At 35.5% G+C, this 17,447-nt stretch overlaps 6 protein-coding genes across 7 annotated transcripts; 3 read left to right on the forward strand and 3 right to left on the reverse strand.

Moving 5' to 3' along the window:
- The first annotated feature begins 234 nt into the window (after positions 1 to 234).
- LOC105963067 (protein PROTON GRADIENT REGULATION 5, chloroplastic) lies at positions 235 to 1,165 on the forward strand. The gene is made up of 2 exons (XM_012987432.2): positions 235 to 705; positions 934 to 1,165. Exons 1-2 carry the CDS (start codon positions 439 to 441, stop codon positions 1,036 to 1,038), a joined length of 372 nt encoding a protein of 123 aa, XP_012842886.2. The 5' UTR covers positions 235 to 438; the 3' UTR covers positions 1,039 to 1,165.
- Positions 1,166 to 1,224: 59 nt separating this feature from the next.
- LOC105963066 (eukaryotic translation initiation factor) lies at positions 1,225 to 3,742 on the reverse strand. The gene is made up of 5 exons (XM_012987431.2): positions 3,425 to 3,742; positions 2,061 to 2,229; positions 1,812 to 1,937; positions 1,600 to 1,665; positions 1,225 to 1,514 (listed from the first exon to the last, which is right to left on the reverse strand). Exons 1-5 carry the CDS (start codon positions 3,619 to 3,621, stop codon positions 1,464 to 1,466), a joined length of 609 nt encoding a protein of 202 aa, XP_012842885.1. The 5' UTR covers positions 3,622 to 3,742; the 3' UTR covers positions 1,225 to 1,463.
- A 783-nt stretch (positions 3,743 to 4,525) lies between these two features.
- LOC105963070 (peroxygenase) lies at positions 4,526 to 5,962 on the forward strand. The gene is given in 7 exon segments (XM_012987436.2): positions 4,526 to 4,617; positions 4,620 to 4,661; positions 4,816 to 4,965; positions 5,037 to 5,122; positions 5,210 to 5,304; positions 5,419 to 5,544; positions 5,644 to 5,962. Coding segments are annotated over 7 exon segments (723 nt in total). The 5' UTR covers positions 4,526 to 4,547; the 3' UTR covers positions 5,798 to 5,962.
- LOC105963069 (Ribosomal protein L14p/L23e family protein) lies at positions 5,877 to 7,352 on the reverse strand. Its single transcript, XM_012987435.2, has 4 exons — positions 7,234 to 7,352; positions 6,846 to 7,130; positions 6,259 to 6,300; positions 5,877 to 6,146 (listed from the first exon to the last, which is right to left on the reverse strand). The coding sequence occupies exons 1-4, from the start codon at positions 7,244 to 7,246 to the stop codon at positions 6,064 to 6,066; spliced, it is 423 nt and encodes a 140-aa protein (XP_012842889.1). The 5' UTR covers positions 7,247 to 7,352; the 3' UTR covers positions 5,877 to 6,063.
- A 555-nt stretch (positions 7,353 to 7,907) lies between these two features.
- LOC105963263 (uncharacterized) lies at positions 7,908 to 11,006 on the reverse strand. Its single transcript, XM_088814155.1, has 5 exons — positions 10,921 to 11,006; positions 8,974 to 9,729; positions 8,686 to 8,895; positions 8,408 to 8,578; positions 7,908 to 8,270 (listed from the first exon to the last, which is right to left on the reverse strand). The coding sequence occupies exons 1-5, from the start codon at positions 10,921 to 10,923 to the stop codon at positions 8,166 to 8,168; spliced, it is 1,245 nt and encodes a 414-aa protein (XP_088670281.1). The 5' UTR covers positions 10,924 to 11,006; the 3' UTR covers positions 7,908 to 8,165.
- Positions 11,007 to 14,004: 2,998 nt separating this feature from the next.
- LOC105963071 (plasmodesmata-located protein 2) lies at positions 14,005 to 16,399 on the forward strand. 2 transcript variants are annotated; one of them, XM_088813831.1, is made up of 3 exons: positions 14,005 to 15,075; positions 15,996 to 16,109; positions 16,203 to 16,399. In XM_088813831.1, exons 1-3 carry the CDS (start codon positions 14,253 to 14,255, stop codon positions 16,208 to 16,210), a joined length of 945 nt encoding a protein of 314 aa, XP_088669957.1. In that variant the 5' UTR covers positions 14,005 to 14,252; the 3' UTR covers positions 16,211 to 16,399. The 2 variants fall into 2 exon arrangements, with proteins under 2 accessions (XP_088669957.1, XP_012842892.2); XM_012987438.2 differs by having other exon boundaries at positions 14,049 to 15,075; positions 15,990 to 16,109.
- The last annotated feature ends 1,048 nt before the right edge of the window (positions 16,400 to 17,447 follow it).

Genomic DNA, 17,447 nt, shown 5'->3' on the forward strand with positions numbered 1-17,447 from the left:
ATAATTATCCAAAAAGAAAAGATTACTTCGTAATTTGATTTTTATCTCAGAAACAACCGTAATTTACCCTAATATAAATACGTGTCAGCTATGTGAGAGAGGGACCATTGACAAACAAACACAGCCAGTAAAATAGAAGATAAAGATCTCCAAATGACTTGGAACCATATAGAAACGTCTTCATTCTACTCAATTTTTATATTTATTTATTATTTATTATTAATTATTTTATTTAATTTATTTGTTTGAAAAAAAAAAGAAATGAAAAGATAAATCAAAAATCCCACCCACTGATTTCTTGTGGCTCTCAAAATGCCTAGCTCAACTTGAATTTTCTGAGCCAAAAATCTCTCAAATAATCTTCCACCAAAATAAAAATTAATTGATTATTTCTCCGGCACTGGTTTGAGTAGCGCAAACATCATCGTTCTTTCTTCAATGGCTGCTACTTCAGTTTCCGCTTCACCGTTTCTTGGGAGCTGGGCCACCACCATCGCCGGCGAAGACCACACCTTGCTGCAGGCCAAGGCGGCGGCGCCGCCGCAAGTGAGGATGGCGCGGCGGGCAGTCCGACCGCGGCCGATGATGAAGAATGTTAATGAAGGGAAAGGTATTTTCGCTCCAGTAGTTGTTGTCGTAAGAAACATTGTCGGGAAGAAAACGTTTAACCAGCTTAGGGGCAAAGCCATTGCTCTTCACTCACAGGTAACTATATTTAGGCCAAATTTCACTAATGGTCCCTCATCTTAATAATCACTTCCAATTTAGTCCTTCATCTTTGTAATTCGTCTCAGTATAAATTTGTTAACTTTAAATCAGTGATATTGTTGTATGTGTCTATAGATATTGTTGTATGTGTACATGTATATTTTTACAATTTTATCGTTGATTATTCGAGAGTCGTGAATCTAATGATTCGATCAAATTATCCAGGTGATAAACGAGTTCTGCAAATCGATAGGAGCAGACTCCAAGCAAAGGCAAGGGCTGATTCGACTAGCCAAGAAAAACGGAGAGAAGCTCGGTTTCCTTGCCTGAACAAAAAATCTTGTGTGTACTAGTATATATAGACATCATTCTCAACGACATGCCTTAGCTCGCGTCTTAGATTGTACTACTCATTACACACGTAATCTAAGATACGATGAATATTGTTTCGACTTTATATGTTTTTATTCATGTTTTTCTTCAGTTGAGAATGAGAATGCCAATCGACACACGAGATTGATACGAAAAGTTTTAACACTGAAACATGATTAATTTTTTTTTTTTCAAAGAATTCGACAAGAAAACGGTGCTCGAGACAATCTTGAAAAGTGCTGAGATTACATAAACTAACTCAATGTATGATGAAAACAACCACCATAGAGGTAAAATACTGAGACAAAATGTAAATGAAATTGACACCAAGGTTTGGAAAATAGACCAGAAACATGCTCGTCGATATACATCGGGATCTTTGTTCACACACCGTATCGACCTTTGCTTCCTCCCTTTTGGCTTTTGGAATCATCCTGTAATAACATAAGAGAAAAAAGATTGTGAGAAAAATACACGTTTGTGTGTGAGATATTAATTAGAAATATGAAGAGAACGTACATGGAAGCTGTAATAAATCTTATCGGTGACGTCAATGATCTCTTTCCACTTCCTCCCAACGCCCATCTGCATCGCAAGAATCGAATTAAAAAATAAAAATAAAATAATCACCAAGTTTTTTTTCGACTAATGTTAAGACAATACTAAAAACACGATGATTAAAATCAGGCACGTTGTAAATCAAAACTGGGAATTTGTGGGAAAATAAATACCTGAACTGCTTCATTGGCTGCAGTTTTGGTCCACAATGAGATTTTATCTTGCCTTTGGCGCAAGCTGGCAACCACTCCGCATATCTCATCGGCCTCGTCAAACTGCTCTCCAATTAGAGCCATTAACTAACAAAGAAAACAAATATGCAGCCGGTCAAAAAGAAAATCTAAATTCAAACAAAAAAAGAAAAGATAGAAATGTTTTGCGTTTGAATCTCGTATTTTGAAGTTCAGTAAGGTTTTTCTTACAGTTTCAAGCCACATGTTATCCATGTTGACATTTTTGCTGCAATTAACGGCCCACTTGCCGCCATTAGCGCACTCGGGGTCTTCCCATTTGGGCTCAACTCCCGCTCTGAACAAGTGAAAATCAGCATTTGTTGGGAATTTGCTCGGTCTAAATATCTGGTCGTATAAACTGCAAAAGAAAAGTCACCATCTCACTTCTTCATAAGAACTAACAACTTTACCACACGTCTTACAATTAAAAAGAAAAGTCACCATTTCACTTCATAAAGAATAACAAATTTACCACACGTCTTACAATTCAAATTTCCAACCCTCGTTAGAAGAGTTGGTAAAGGTGCTCCAACAGGCTACCTTGTCTTGACAAATGAATATATGTAAAAAATATCGTCGCTTACATTCATATGATTGTGTTGATGCTCTTAGCAACACTACTCCATCTTTGAAATCAAATTTTAAAAAATGATGCTAGAGGACCCTAACGGGCTTACGAAACTGAACGTGTTGGGCTTCCGCAGGAGTAAAACACATCCCATGCAACCGAATTTTTAAAATTTTTAAGAACCTTTTAACTAGAACTTACAGCCATGAGAATATATTTTGCATTCACTGTCACTCGAGATAGTATAATGAAGTATTTATCTAGCAGCTTTGACATAAACAAAAATATTTCATTGAAGAAATTTCACTCCCGTTTCTACAAATCACCAGTCTCGAAAAGATTATATAGTTCTCTAGTCTTAAATTAGGACAAACTGGAAGCGAGACAGGGCCAGAAACGTAACAAACGACTATGCATCTTTAAATGCCAATTTCTGACACAAATCGCAGTTCACAAGATATTTGATTTAAAACTTCATTCTTTTAACTTATGAACTAAAAATTGCAACTCTAACTGAATTTCGACATCGCCAGACGGTCTAATCCTTTAGCTAACTTGCGATATGGGATTTTAATAAGTCTTGATACTGTCAGAACCCTAGCAATTTTATTGTCTAATACAGTACAAATACCTAAAACAAGGTGTTTGATAAAAATCCAATAATCAATAGATAAACGAAATTGCACGAGTACAGGTAAACCTCTATAAATTAATAGAGTCTGGCGCAGCAAAATTCTATTAATTTTAGCGAAATATTAAATTATTAATTTAATACAGAGAAAAACTAAACTATTATTAAACCGGGGTTGGGTATTAATTTATCGAGATTCAACTGTATTGCATTCAAACACAGCATCAGGTAAAATTGCACACCAACACTAAACAATTTATTAACGGACCAACATATAATTTTGACAAAGGAAAACCGGTTGCCCGGCACCAAAAACAAAAATCATCAAAATCGAATGGTGAAATCGGTACGCACCACCAGAATTCTTCGACGGTGTCGAAGGTGTAGGCCTTGCGCATAGAACTGCCCCACGCGGCGCCCTGTTTCGATTTCGACAGATTGTCGTACCAAAAGGTCCACTTCCTCTGTAGCTTGTGCGGCACCTTCTCCGCCGCGGGCGCCTCCTCCGCCGGAATTTCTGATGCTGCTGCAGCCGCCTCCTCAGTTGCCATATTAACCAAAATCAAATCTCCGAAAAAAAGGGTTAACGGAGAGAGAGAGAGAGAGAGAGAGAATAGGGAGATTTGTCTGCGAATTGAAGGATACTAGTCTGGGCCGGATTCCAATTTAACGAATATAATCAATCAATTTACAAAAATTGATGGGCTCAAACTCAATAAATACTATGTTACCCAATCTAATATGTAATAAAATATTATAACATGGCAAATTATTTATTGGGCTTTACAAAATTGTGATCCATTCACGTGTATACAAATAAATGCAAAGTCTAGCAAATTTAATTTACCATCAAAATCACCATCAAGTGAAGGCAGAAAACGCGCAAACACTAATCTTATAGTACATTTAATACTCCATAAGTATTCACAATATTCGATTGCGAGTCGTTGCACCCAGACCTCCCTACATGGATAACTGTTGTCAAACACAAGCGTACGAAATATTTTAATTAGGGATAGCCATGGGGGCTGAAAACCTGCATCCGCCCCGCTAGTAAACTTTCTCACCTGTACCCGTTCCGAGTTTCGTCCCCGCCCCGCCCCGGACACGTAAAAAAAATATATTTTTTTCTTTAAAATTTATTTAATTAAAATATCTGTAAAAATTAGTATTTTATAATGTATAAAATTAATAAAAATATATAAACAAGTTAAAATGGCAACCATTCGAAAAAAGCAGAAGAAATCAGCCGTTTTTTCTGCACCTTTTCAAACTTGGCGTGAAGAAGAAGAAACACAAGAGATTGGATCCACAGCGTGAAACTGTCACGATTTGCATGTCTGTACCTTCTTTACAACGTTAATTTCATTGCATTTGCGTGTTCGTGCAGTCAAACCGGTTCGTTAAATTGACCTCCAGCAAACGGAGCTTTTTTTTTTTTTACTATTTGCAGGTGATACAGATCAGAGGAGAGGTGATGGCGATTGTTGCCGCCGAAATTACTCCGGCATTGTCGCCGGAGGCGGAGCTCGCGCCGGTGACTATTGACCGCCGGTCCGCACAGACTTGGAATCTTCAATTCCTAAACCCTGTGAGTGCTCATTCTCGTTCGTATTGTTATGAACCCTAGTTCTAATTAGGGATTTGATTATGGATGTAATAATTGGGAATTAGGGCAGAAAATAATCCCAACAGAAATTGCAATCTGTCAATTATCTTTTTCGAACATCATTTTTGAAATTCAGATATGGCAAGAGGAATGGTTGCTCCCGATACAGAACACCCGAACGGAACACCGGGGCATATGCATCACAACATGAGTGTTCTTCAACAGCATTGTGCTTTCTTCGATCAAGATAATAATGGCATCATTTATCCATGGGAGACTTATACAGGCAAGCAACAAATCGAATCAAATTTCTCTCGATTTTATTGATGGAAATTGTCGTTCTTGGATTTTTCACAGGGTTTCGGCAGATCGGGTTCAATGTGATTGCATCGCTCATAATGGCTATTTTGATTAATGTAGGATTGAGTTATCCTACACTACCAGTAAGTATATATATTATTTAGGTTGATTCTTTCTTGAGCATAATATCAAACACCTGATAGGCATGTTATTTTTCGGTGTAAAATTAGGGATGGTTTCCTTCTCCATTCTTCCCAATATACCTTTGCAACATACACAGGGCCAAGCATGGAAGTGATTCTGGAACCTACGATACCGAAGGACGGTATATATATATATATATATATATACATATATCATATATGCAAATTATATGTGTAATATGTATATGTATCAGTATATCCTCAATTGTATATATTTAGATTTTCACTTTTTCCAGGTACATGCCAGTAAATTTTGAGAACATGTTTAGCAAGTACGGTCGAGCATTTCCCGACAAGCTTACACTCCGAGAACTATGGAACATGACTGAAGGAAACAGAGAAGCTTACGACTTCTTCGGATGGTATGGTTTTGTGTCTGAGCTCTATAGCCACTTTTCTATAATTGGTGTTTTTTGTTCAATTTAATGTTATATTTAATTGGAATTCGTCGGAGATTGTAGGGTTGCGAATAAATTCGAGTGGGCATTACTATACATTCTAGCAAGGGATCCGGATGGATTTCTATCGAAAGAGGCGATTAGACGGTGTTTTGATGGCAGTTTGTTCGAGTATTGTGCTAACATGCAAATGAGAGATCAAAGGAAGATGAAGTAAAGCTATGTAGAGTTTGTCCTTTGAAAAAAAATAATCTCCAACTATTAGTACATACATTCAAGTATATCAAAAGCAATAATTTCTCCAAAATAAGAACTAAATCGCAATATATGATAAGTGTGGACATTTCTTAAGAGAGAACGAAAAAAAACACACATTGAGAAACAAGAATCCATGAAAAAACAAATGCTTCACAAAAGACCACTTGATCCTCTTTAAGTTTGATTACAATCTAATCTTAAAAACTAAAATAAAGTTAAACACACTCAAACAATGGCATTAGCTGCACTAGCAATCCTTGGCCATAGATCGGCGCACTCTTTTCCGATTGGTCCTGTAATAGCAGAACCTGAAAGCCAAAACCGCAAGCACATAATATTAAAACACTCGTTACAAACGAATAAATTAAGCATCACTTGATATAGAGCAAACTTCAATTATCACGGATAAATTAAATTTACCTTTCATCTCCCCCTTGGGGTTAACAATAACACCAGCATTATCTGCAAAAATAAAAAACCGAAAGATTTAGCTTATATTTATTTCAATAGCCAACATCATGCGCATTTCGACTCGTACAAGGACGCAAATTATTTTCCATATATAGATTATAAGAAAGTGGTATAAATAAATAACTATTGACAAGATGAAAAATGTAGAGTCCTAATGGAGCAGGTGTAAGCATGGAGTATATAATAACACCTGTAACGAAGGATACTTTTTATTTAATTTTCCAGACATGTAACTGTATCTTCACCATTAAATCTAGATGGATACATGACTATGGCTGGTAAGGAATCATCACATTTTATTACAGATCAATACAAAACTTGTAATAAACTTGTTCAAGTGAAACTAATCCATATTCCATTTCCAGCTAAAAAAAATTGTTTTAGCTACAATTAACCCCAATATGAATCCGAAAGTGTAAAAAAATTCAATCTTTACAGGAAAAACATAGATCCGCATATAATTAACAAGATCAACCAAAAAAATTGAAAATCGCAGATTGCAAAACAAACGTGGAATATGTAAACACGAATCTCACCTTCGAAGTACATGAAGACGCCGTCCTTTCGCCGCCACGGCTTGCGCTGCCTGACGATGACAGCTGGCATGACCTTCTTCCTCAATTCAGGTTTCCCCTTCTTCACCGTCGCCATCACCATATCGCCGACACACGCCGACGGCAGCCTGTTGAGCCTTCCCTTAATTCCTTTTACTGAAATTATGTAGAGATTCTTTGCGCCGGTATTGTCGGCACAGTTCACCGTCGCCGCCACCGGCAGACCCAGTGACATCCGGAACTTGTTTCCGGCACTCCCTCCGCGCCCTGAAAACCAAAAAAAAAAAAAAATCAAGTAAATTCAAACCATTTTGTAGAGATATATAATTTATCAAACAAGATGCAGCAAAAATTGTAGCAGAAACCAGACCTCTCTTCGACATTTTGGTTTAGGGTTTTCAGTGAAGTGTCGGAAGAAAGGGGGTTTTGTTATAAAGGTGAGCGAAATTAGGTTTAGGGTTTGAAATGATAGCTATCGGTATGGGCTTTAGGATTTGGGCTTTTCAATTAGAAATTTGATTTGGGCTTTTTAATGGGCTTAATATCCTCGAATATGAAGATTATATGACATTGGGTTTAAGAATTTTATAAATTTTGTAAATTCTTTTAATCGAAATGTTACATGTCGTTTCAATTTTACGAATACCGGTTTGAATTCGAATGTGATTTTGATATTTTTCTAGTCTGGTTTTGGCAAGAATCAAAGCACTGAAATTGTAGTCCTTTCAATTAGCTTTCTAATTCAATTTGAATCAATTAAATTAGATGTCGGATGACAAATTTATGCATGAACGAATTACATTTTGAATTTTAGATAACTAGAAAAACATCGAAGTTCTACCAATGTTCATTGATTCATGTATATCTTTCACGCCAGACATCCAATATTGGCGATTCAATTTGGATTACAAAGCTAGCTTAAAGAACTACGAATCCCGTGTTTGGAGTTTAGCCAAATTTTTGAGTTGAAAATAGTCAAATAAATAAAATAATATTATTATATCAATACCAAAAAAAACATAATATTATTTATTTATATTTCAATTCTAGAGAAATAAATAAAATAATATTATTGTTGTTTGAAAGTAATAGTAAATAGTATCAATACAAAATTGATTGCTAAGATTTATAAAATAGTGATACACACAATTTACTATTAACAAAATTGCAAACTATCATAGTAACTACTATCCCAATACAAAGGCTAACAACCGAGCTTTTCCACTATTTAATTTGATGATTTAAATTATAATATTAATTTGGTATAAATAAAAAAAAAATAGTTAAATAAAATTAGGTCAATTAAATCCAAGACTGGATTGGATAATTGCTTTTGAATGAACTATTTACTCCATTTATCTGTGCAAACATATCTGCCGATTCCATTCCATCTGCTTCTTTCACCACCTACAACAACACCAAATTAAATGAATGAAAATTAAATCCAGAATTTAAAAAAAAAATTAATTTAAATTGAGGATATCATTTTATTCTATATATATATATATATATATATATATATATATATATATATATATATATACCTTGTGGTTGTGGTGATCAGGGATGAGACTGGAGAAGAGGGTGACGTCATCATCAGTGTCATCTCCATGGTTTGTGTATGCATTTCTTGCAAGCTCTGCTAGTTCATCGTTTTTCGCGAACCTTCCTCTTACCCTCGGCCGGCTGTCCGCTAGCGTTTTCCGGCATGCATACTGCATTTTTTTTTTATAATTTAGGTTTTCTTAACTAGAGAGGGAGAGATTGAGGAGAGAGAGAGAGAGAGAGATATTGAGGAGAGAGAGAGAGAGAGAGAGAGGACCTTGATTTTCTTGCTAAAATTTCTTTCGTTTCGTTTCTTCAAATATCTATGGATCTTCTTTTTCCTTTCTTCAGGAGAGAGTTTACCAACCTTAAAACTCGGATCTTCCAGACCCGAAATCTCTGTTACCAGATTTGTACTTATCGGACTACCTTGTACCATATTATTCTGCTGCTGCCTCTGTTCACCGCCGCCGCCGCCGCTTAATCCCTTTATTAATTATTATATTTCCCATTAATTAAACCATTCATTAAAACATTCAATATTCATATATATATATATATGTACCTGAAGATCGCCGCTGGAGAAATTAAAAACCCTGGCCATGGAATCCTGTAAAAAAAGTCCACCAATATTATCTCCTTGAAAATCCAACTCTTGATCGCTTCCCAAAAACAAACTATTATCGAACGCCGCGAACGGCGGCGCCGACGGCGGCAGATAGCTGGGTCCCATCATGTGGTCAAACGGACTCCCGCCGCCCGCCGGAGAAGAAGAACTCCTCAGGTGGATGAACGACGGCGGCACACAACGCATCATGAGCTCCTCTTTAAAACTCGCCGGAGGCCCCAACACCTGCCGCTGCTCCGGCGGCGTGTATTGGTGGGAGGTGTACAGCTGCCCGATATCTGCAGCATCTCCGGCAAACGAGGTATGGTTGTTCAGTGAAAAGGGTTCCGGGTATTGAGCGACGACCGGAAAAGACGACGGAGAAAGTGTAAAATCTATGGAAGCTGATATGTCGTTGTTGTCTATCTGGTATTCTTCCAGAAATACTGAAAGGTTGCTGGCGGCATCCGCGGCAGCCGGAGTTGTAGGTCCGGCGGCGCCGCCGCCTCCTCCCCCGGAGTTCATATCGTTATTATCTAATGTATTATTATTGTTGTGGTAATTGTTTGTGTCGAGAGGTGTTTGATACGAAGAGTGCTCTTCATAGCAGCAATTCGAACTTGAAGCAACTTCCGAATTTTGTAGGGTTTCCGGAAATAATTCTGACTCGTAAAAATCGAACATTTGAGCTCCAAACGGGCTCGTAATTTCCTCCTGCAACAAAAAAAAAATAATCCCATAAATTAATTCATAAAAAAAAATCGATTACGAATAAATAAAGACGAGAATTCGTTGTAAATTACGGCATCTACATGACTACATTGAATCAAACCCTTAAATCTCTTGATGATCTGATATCGATATTCGTTGCAGAAAACAGAAAAAAAAAGTTTGCGAATTTATGCCTATGGGAATATGAAGCAATTTCTAAACAAGGAAATTAGCTGGTAAGCAAGAATGATTAATATCCATATTAGGACAAACCTAAGGAACTTTGAACCGTAATTGTGTTACGCATGTGAAGTGCTTTTTCGTCGAATTTAAATTCCTTTTTTCACATCGTAACTGAATAAAAGAATCGAGATTATGGAAAAACTTAATGTATAAGCTGGAAAAGCTTAAATAATATATTCTTCCATTATGGTTTTGAGCATATAAGAAGATATTTTGATTAATTAGGAAGTTATTACTGAAAAGGAAGTAGACAGATCTTATGAAGAATCAGCCATTTTTGGCACTAATAATTAATGCATGTATGCATCAATTTTTGTCAAAACAAAACATGTTGCTTATAATTTCTGTAATTAATTACAGAAGAGCATCAACAATCTATACGATATGTTTGGTATTATATTCAAACGTCCATGCGTTATATACACGAATAATATCAATACGTCGACTCTGCAGAACACGAAAAATTCAAACGAAAAGTTTTTTTTTTTTTTAATGTTGAAAATACAGAATTGAAGGGGAAAATTGAAAAAAGGGATGAAAAAAAATGAATGAAATACGTGTCCTAGGTTTTTCTGGGTTTGAAGATGTTAGGGCAAGAATATGTGACATGGAAATGCATGTAATAAATAAACGATGCATGCATGCATGGTAAATAATTCGTCGATATTAATTATAAAAAAATTAAGGGAAAAAAAAAAGAATTAAAGGGCATGCATGCAATTACAACGGGAAGATGTTCTTGAGGAAGAACCATATTCTTCTGCAGGATTAATATTGATCTTTCCCACCTTGAGTACGTGTAAAATAACACGCACACGCAGACACACGCTACAATTAGCTATGAAAGAGCACATTTCTCCAACATGCATGCAAGAAAATGAACAAATTATATATGTATATATATATACGTGATGGAGAAAATATGATGCAAGAATGGGGGGGAAAACTCACCATTGGGGCCGCCGTTTAAGATTTTCTTTTTCTTTTTCTTTTTCTTTTTTTTTTAACATAAAAAATAAATAAATAAATAATAATATAAAAGAAAAGAAAAAAAACAAGAGTTTGTTAATTTGAAAGCGTCGACGATGTTTGTCCATACATTGAAAGTCAATCCGTTATTGTCGGCGGGTCACAAATCTAAACAGTTGGCATAACACTTTTATCCTTGCAGATTTAAATATTACTATAGGAAATATTTTTATAATAAGATATGTGTGTTGGGTTTCAAAGCAAATTATGAATACCTATTAGTATTAATAAGTTATAATTAATAATGTTGCAACACGATTAAAGTTTGTCTAACATATATTATCTCATAAATCGGGTCGTAATTGTAATTACCCAAATATGAGGGGGTTTTCGTAATTCGAACATACCTTAGGGGTAGTTGTAAAAAAATGACTTTTTAATTATTTAAAAAATTGCACACGAAGCCTTAGCTTGATTAGTTAGTTAATAAATTATTATTGAGTGGACCATTTTCTTTTTTCTATTTACATTTAAAACCCTATTTCTAAAAGAATCTTGATTTGAATAAGTCCCATATATAATTTTGGATCCTTCATTCTATATAAGAACTACTTGCAAAAAAAGTGGCTATTCAAACTAAGAGTGTTTCTTGGGGTAGTGTTTTTTTTTTTTTTTTTTGTCTTTAAAATAAAAGTAACTTATATTGTCAAACTCAAGAGTTGAAAAGGAAATCAAGCTACAATTCGATTAACTATTTCATAGATTTAAGGATAACTAAGAACCCTAATCCACATGCAATAATGGAAAGTATCAAAAATCAAGCAAATAAACAAGAATGCTTTATAAAAAAACATGGTTCGATCAGAATGATTCACATCCACTGAAAGAGAGAGCAAAATCCACCATGAACACCAACGATTACGTACACAAAGATATAAAGGTCAAAACAAGAGATTACAAATTTGCCTTGCAAACGCCAACTCAATTTCTCCAGATTTTCTTCTTCTCTACTTCTCTCTCTACAGATCTCTCATCCCACACGTCTTGTTTTAATGTGTGTCATTATGATCTAACTAACCGACTCATAGCTAACAAGGTCGAACCTACTTATATATTAGCACGCATGGGATCTTTTGGAATGAACTCTTCTCCAATAGCAAAGTGCCAGCTCAACAGTTAATTACGACTAACGGCCGAACCTGTCATACTTCACAGAGTTAATTTCCTTCAATCACTTGCCACCTTGAACTCTTGAACACTCCAAGTCTACCTTTGTTCTTTAGCTGGATTGCTTGATCATTTTTTTAAAGAGCAAGTAATAAAAAATTATAAAGACACCTTAAAAATTAAAATGTGAAATAAAATTAAATAGTATATTAACTCATAAGATATTTTTTGAAATGGATTGTTTGAAACAAATTTAGCAAATGGGCCCTAAAGAGATCCATCTTCTGAAAAAATGGGCCGTCGGTTGCTAATTTGACCTCTTTCTTGGCCCACCAGCTGCCTGGTACCTTATGCAGTCAGAGTTGTACTCCTGATTAGATTCCTTTCTTCAGAGTTTTCCCCAACCAAGAGAATATTTTCCCCTTACCTTTTGAGAGAATAGTAAAATATTAACTAAAACAAAAGGCAATCAAAAATTAAAAACGAAAAACAAATATATAATTCACGGCCGAAATTTAATATTACGACCACCTCTGATGTATGGTTAAATTATAAAAAAAACTCTTTCTATTTACGTTCATCTTTAACTATGAATCTTCTTATACGTCGATCTTTATAGTGTCAAACTTAGGGAAATATAATCTTTTACATTATGTGTAATATTCTTCAATTTGTACACGCAATGATCATAAAATGGGTCATGTGACTTGTAAATATCAGATTGTGATTCATTTGAAACCGCCATTTTGCACAAAACTAGATAACATTCTACGGGATCTGGAAAATTATGTTCAATTTGACGCCACAAGAACAAACATGTTAAAAAATTCATAATTATGATAGGTGGTTGTAATAATCCAAATATGCGTGTTTTTTTCGTAACTTGACCTCACGGCTGTAATTTACCTAAATTTTAAAAATGAAATGAATTTGAAATAGCTCTTAATTAAAATATTTAAAAATGAGTTCAAACGAGACAGATTTGAAATATTTAAAATCCACCAACCAAAAAACACTAGAGCTATCAGTTTGATATTTTTTTTCCTTTCATTTAATTGAATAACTTAATTCAAACAAGTCCAATAAATCTTTGATTACAAATTCAAAATATCTAAAAATAATTTAGTAATTCTTTTAGACGCTCTTCTCTAGGGGTGGTTTCGGTACGGTTGCCGAATATTTTGATCAATACCGTGTACCTACCGAATTATATGGTATTGAAAAATTCGCTACCATTACCGTACCAACAAGTGCGGTATACCGTTATTCGGTATACCGTTACTTTCGGTACGGTATATCGGTACATGGTACTTTACCGTTAATTGTAATTTGTTATACTTTGAAGACGATCTTTATAAAAACACAACACTTTAAACGAGAACATTGACTATTTATATGATCTTATTCAATTTTTCAAAGCTCCTTGAATATTTATCAAACTTCAACTTCATTGATTTAGCACACCATGCAAAATAAGATAATTAGAGTCATGATTTTTTTTTCAATCACAATTTGAAGCCGTACTATTTCAGTGAAAACCAAATGCGATGTACACCTTTTTGTTGCACTAAGATTCAATGTTGTCCCATAAATTTTGAAGAACTGTAATTTAACTTTTTAAAGTTTTGACCTATTTATTTTATGTAGTAATTTTAATTTTAGTTAATTATTAACTAATATAAAATAAATATATATTAATTAAATTATAAAATTCAAATTTGCGGTACGGTACGGAATTACCATGGTATTGAAAATACAATACCGCTACCGTACCGTATAATTGTGGTACGGTACAAATGCCGTACCAAATGTAGTGGTTACCGAAGTTTCGGTAATTTTTCGGTATTGTTTGGTAGGTATACCGTGGTATTCGGTAGACGGTAATTATTTTCCAGCCCTACTCTTCTCTATTATCAAAAGGAACATTAAGTACAGCTCTTCATGTGTACAGCAAAAAAATGGTCTGCAAATAGATATAGACACACACTATAGTGTGAAAACCTCCTCTGTATGAACTGAATGAATCCTTACACTATACATACATAAAAACCTACAACCACCATTGTCGTTTCATAGGTTTTCAAGATTCAAGTTTTTTCAGATTCTTGATTTAACTATGGTTTATTAAACCCATCAAGATTCAACCAATGGGTTCACCAAGAAACCACCCATTTTTGCTCCTCCCCTTTTTTCTAATCACCATCCTCCACCTCACTCCACCAGCCCACTCCGCCGCCGCCGCCGCCGACTACACCACCGTGGTCTACAAGGGCTGCGCGAACCAGTCATTATCAGATCCGACAGGTGTCTACTCACAAGCACTCTCATCCCTCTTCGGAACCCTAATCGCCCAGTCGTCGAGCTCCAGGTTCTTCAAGACCACCGCCGGCGGCGGCCAGACCACCATCACCGGCCTCTTCCAGTGCCGCGGCGACCTGTCGAACGTCGACTGCTACACCTGCGTCAGCGGCCTCCCGGTGCTGATAGACAAGCTCTGCGGCCGCCCCATCGCCGCCAGAATGCAGCTTCTCGGCTGCTACATGCTGTACGAGGTTTCCGGGTTCGCCCAGATTTCCGGGATGGAGATGCTGTACAAGAGCTGCAGCGCGACCAATGCCGGCGGCGCTGGATTCGAGGAGAGGAGGGACACCGCTCTCTCTTCTCTCGAAAATGGGATGAGCGGCGGCGCCGCCGCAGGCGGCGGCGGAGGTGGGTTTTATGCGACGAGCTATGAATCGGTGTATGTATTGGGGCAGTGCGAAGGTGATGTGGGGAGCTCCGACTGTGTGGAGTGTGTGAAGAATGCGGTTCAGAAATCTCAGGTTGAATGTGGGAGCTCTGTTTCTGGTCAAATCTATCTCCATAAGTGCTTCATTAGCTATAGATATTATCCGAATGGCGAACCGAAGAAATCGGGTTCCGCTTCGTTTACTTCTCCTTCGTCTTCGTCGTCTTCGACTTCTTCTTCAGGTACTTATTCCAAACATTGAATCAAATTGTTAATGGAGAGAGGTAAGAGTATTGCATATGCCTCGTTTTGGTTGGGAAAATTAACCATGATTGACTAAATAATTGGACTTTGTTCGGTGTTTGGTATCCTTAATAACTTGTTGGATCGTCCCGTAAATATTATGTTATTGTGGTTTATCTTACCTTATCCCGCCTTCGAAAGAGCTTTTTTGTTGAACGTTAATCTGATTAAATAATTGAGTTTTCATTAGATTATTTAATGTAATATCAACTAATTTGGCAACCAAACGAGGCCTATATGCATTCTTTATTACCTGTTTTAATACATGGATGGAGAAACCAGATGTAACATTAGGCTAGTTTAAATTGCATATGATATGAATTAGTATGATATTATTGGGGCAAATCATTGGGGCAAATTACTCTCACATCTTCTGTGGTAAGATCAAATTACGAAAAACTCCTTAATGTTTGGGTAATTACAATCACTCTGTTCAACTATGTATTTTCTTACACGTTCATCTTTGCAATGTCAAAATTTACCTGCTCAAAGAGGGGTTTTTTTCGTAAGACAATGCATAGTTGAGGGGGCATGATTGTAATTATCCAAACAAAATAGGTTTTTTTAATTGTAATTCGACCTTCCTCATTGGGCGGCCGTAATTTGTCCATATTATTGAGACCAGTGAACTTAGATTTGTGATATCATTAAATAATCTGGGGAAGCTAAATAAATAGGAGATGTTTTACATTTGTATATTTTCAAGATTTCGACACTTAAAACAAGATTATTTGTCTTAGCTTTAGATTTGGTGGTCCTTAATCTAAGGATTTATTGATGATCTAAAGTGCTAATGGATTATTATTATTAAATATTAATGTAAGTTTGTGTGTTTTGATTTAATTAATTATAGGGTCAGACTCAGGGTCAAATACAGGAAAGACAGTGGCTATAATAGTAGGAGGGGCAGCAGGAGTGGGGTTTTTGGTCATTTTCTTGCTCTTTGCAAGAAATTTAACAAAGAAAAAAGATGGTAAACTTTAATTATTCTTCTCTGCCTTTTTTTTTTCTTTCTTTTCTCTGATTAATTAATAATCTCATGCATTAATGTTTCACTTTTCTGCAGATTATTGAGAGAGAAATATATAGGAGATGTGTATGTAATGTAGCATCTCCCATTTTGGTAAGAAAGAAAATTACTTGTCTTTTTACTATTACTACTAAAAAGAAAAAGAATTATCTTTAATTAATTTTAATTTGAAAAAAAAAAGATAATGTATTGGTTTTGGTTGTAAAGAGAAAATGGGAGAGTAGCAGCAGAAATTTTTGGCCTTGTTATATCTTTTTGCCATGTGATTATTTGTCTTTTTACTTCAAAGATTTATTCTTTTTAGGAAAAAGATCTCATTTTTTCTGCATGTTTGTATTAAATTATTTTATTTTATTTTTTATTTAATTTATTAATTTTAAGTTAGGTAAAAAAAATGACAAAGATCCAGATCATAGGAGTGTAAAAAACCTGTGTCCAGGTTGTAAAACAAGTACTACATTGGACCACTGCAAAGATGCTCTTATGACAGTCAACGCCACCCCTTTTCAAGTCTTCCTAAATCATACAAATTTTGGAGGGTCTTGAACAAAAAATTACAAGTTAAAAAAATCATAAAATTATATATATATATATATATATATATATACTCGAATAACTTTGATTAATACATTATGAACAATCTGTACTCAAAGAATGATGGGCCTCGTCTAAGCGAATAAGACTAATTGCGCATAAGGCCTAAGAAGAGGAACCCAGAGATAGTAGCCGAGTCCTGCCAAAAAAGTATATAAAACACGAGCTTAAACAAAAAGTCGTTGTTTTAAGCTCGTTGGAACTTATTTAACCTAAATGCACGAACTATCTATAAATAGGACTTCAACTCTCGTTCTGTAATGCTTCTTTATTAAAAAAAACACATATTATGCACTTAAAAACACTCTTTCTGATTTGATCGTTGGAGTTTCTATGCTTCGAGAAACTTCTCCCGGTGTTGCATGAACGACGTCCGATCAAGATTCCGGCGGAAGCTAATAAAGACTAACAATAAGCAAGACTAGGCTGGCATCATCACACCGGTGAACGAAATTCGATCAAAGAGTAAGTACATAACCTTCATTATTTACGTAGAAAGTCTATGGTTCGAAGGTCGAACCATGTTTCTTTCTTGTTTTCCTATTCGTAACAAATATTCTCAATAATAACATGATTCTCTACCCTAATTTGTTTATTTTAAAAATATTTCCGCATTTAGAAATAGAAATTGAATTTTAGTTTTTAGATTTAAGAATTAGAAGTTAATTCTCTAGCCTATTTTAAAAA

Source organism: Erythranthe guttata, chromosome 14 (genome assembly GCF_056151865.1).
Source record: "Erythranthe guttata isolate IM_541 chromosome 14, IM_541, whole genome shotgun sequence".
Taxonomy (NCBI): domain Eukaryota; kingdom Viridiplantae; phylum Streptophyta; class Magnoliopsida; order Lamiales; family Phrymaceae; genus Erythranthe; species Erythranthe guttata.

Bases quoted from the DNA above. Each gene is read 5' to 3' on its own strand.
- LOC105963067 (XM_012987432.2), top strand. From the start codon at position 439: ATGGCTGCTACTTCAGTTTCCGCTTCACCGTTTCTTGGGAGCTGGGCC. The intron at 706-933 runs GTAACTATATTT...CAAATTATCCAG, and splicing joins CCATTGCTCTTCACTCACAG to GTGATAAACGAGTTCTGCAA.
- LOC105963071 (XM_012987438.2), top strand. From the start codon at position 14,253: ATGGGTTCACCAAGAAACCACCCATTTTTGCTCCTCCCCTTTTTTCTA. The intron at 15,076-15,989 runs GTACTTATTCCA...AATTAATTATAG, and splicing joins GTCTTCGACTTCTTCTTCAG to GGTCAGACTCAGGGTCAAAT.
- LOC105963263 (XM_088814155.1), bottom strand. The intron at 8,579-8,685 runs GTCCTCTCTCTC...AAAAAAATGCAG, and splicing joins ATTTTAGCAAGAAAATCAAG to TATGCATGCCGGAAAACGCT. The intron at 8,271-8,407 runs GTATATATATAT...GTGTTGTTGTAG, and splicing joins CTGATCACCACAACCACAAG to GTGGTGAAAGAAGCAGATGG.
- LOC105963066 (XM_012987431.2), bottom strand. From the start codon at position 3,621: ATGGCAACTGAGGAGGCGGCTGCAGCAGCATCAGAAATTCCGGCGGAG. The intron at 1,938-2,060 runs GTAAGAAAAACC...TTTCTTTGTTAG, and splicing joins ATAACATGTGGCTTGAAACT to TTAATGGCTCTAATTGGAGA. The intron at 1,666-1,811 runs GTATTTATTTTC...CTTGCGATGCAG, and splicing joins CAGCCAATGAAGCAGTTCAG to ATGGGCGTTGGGAGGAAGTG.
- LOC105963069 (XM_012987435.2), bottom strand. The intron at 6,301-6,845 runs GTGAGATTCGTG...TTATTTTTGCAG, and splicing joins CGTCTTCATGTACTTCGAAG to ATAATGCTGGTGTTATTGTT. The intron at 6,147-6,258 runs GTAAATTTAATT...TTTGGCTTTCAG, and splicing joins CCCCAAGGGGGAGATGAAAG to GTTCTGCTATTACAGGACCA.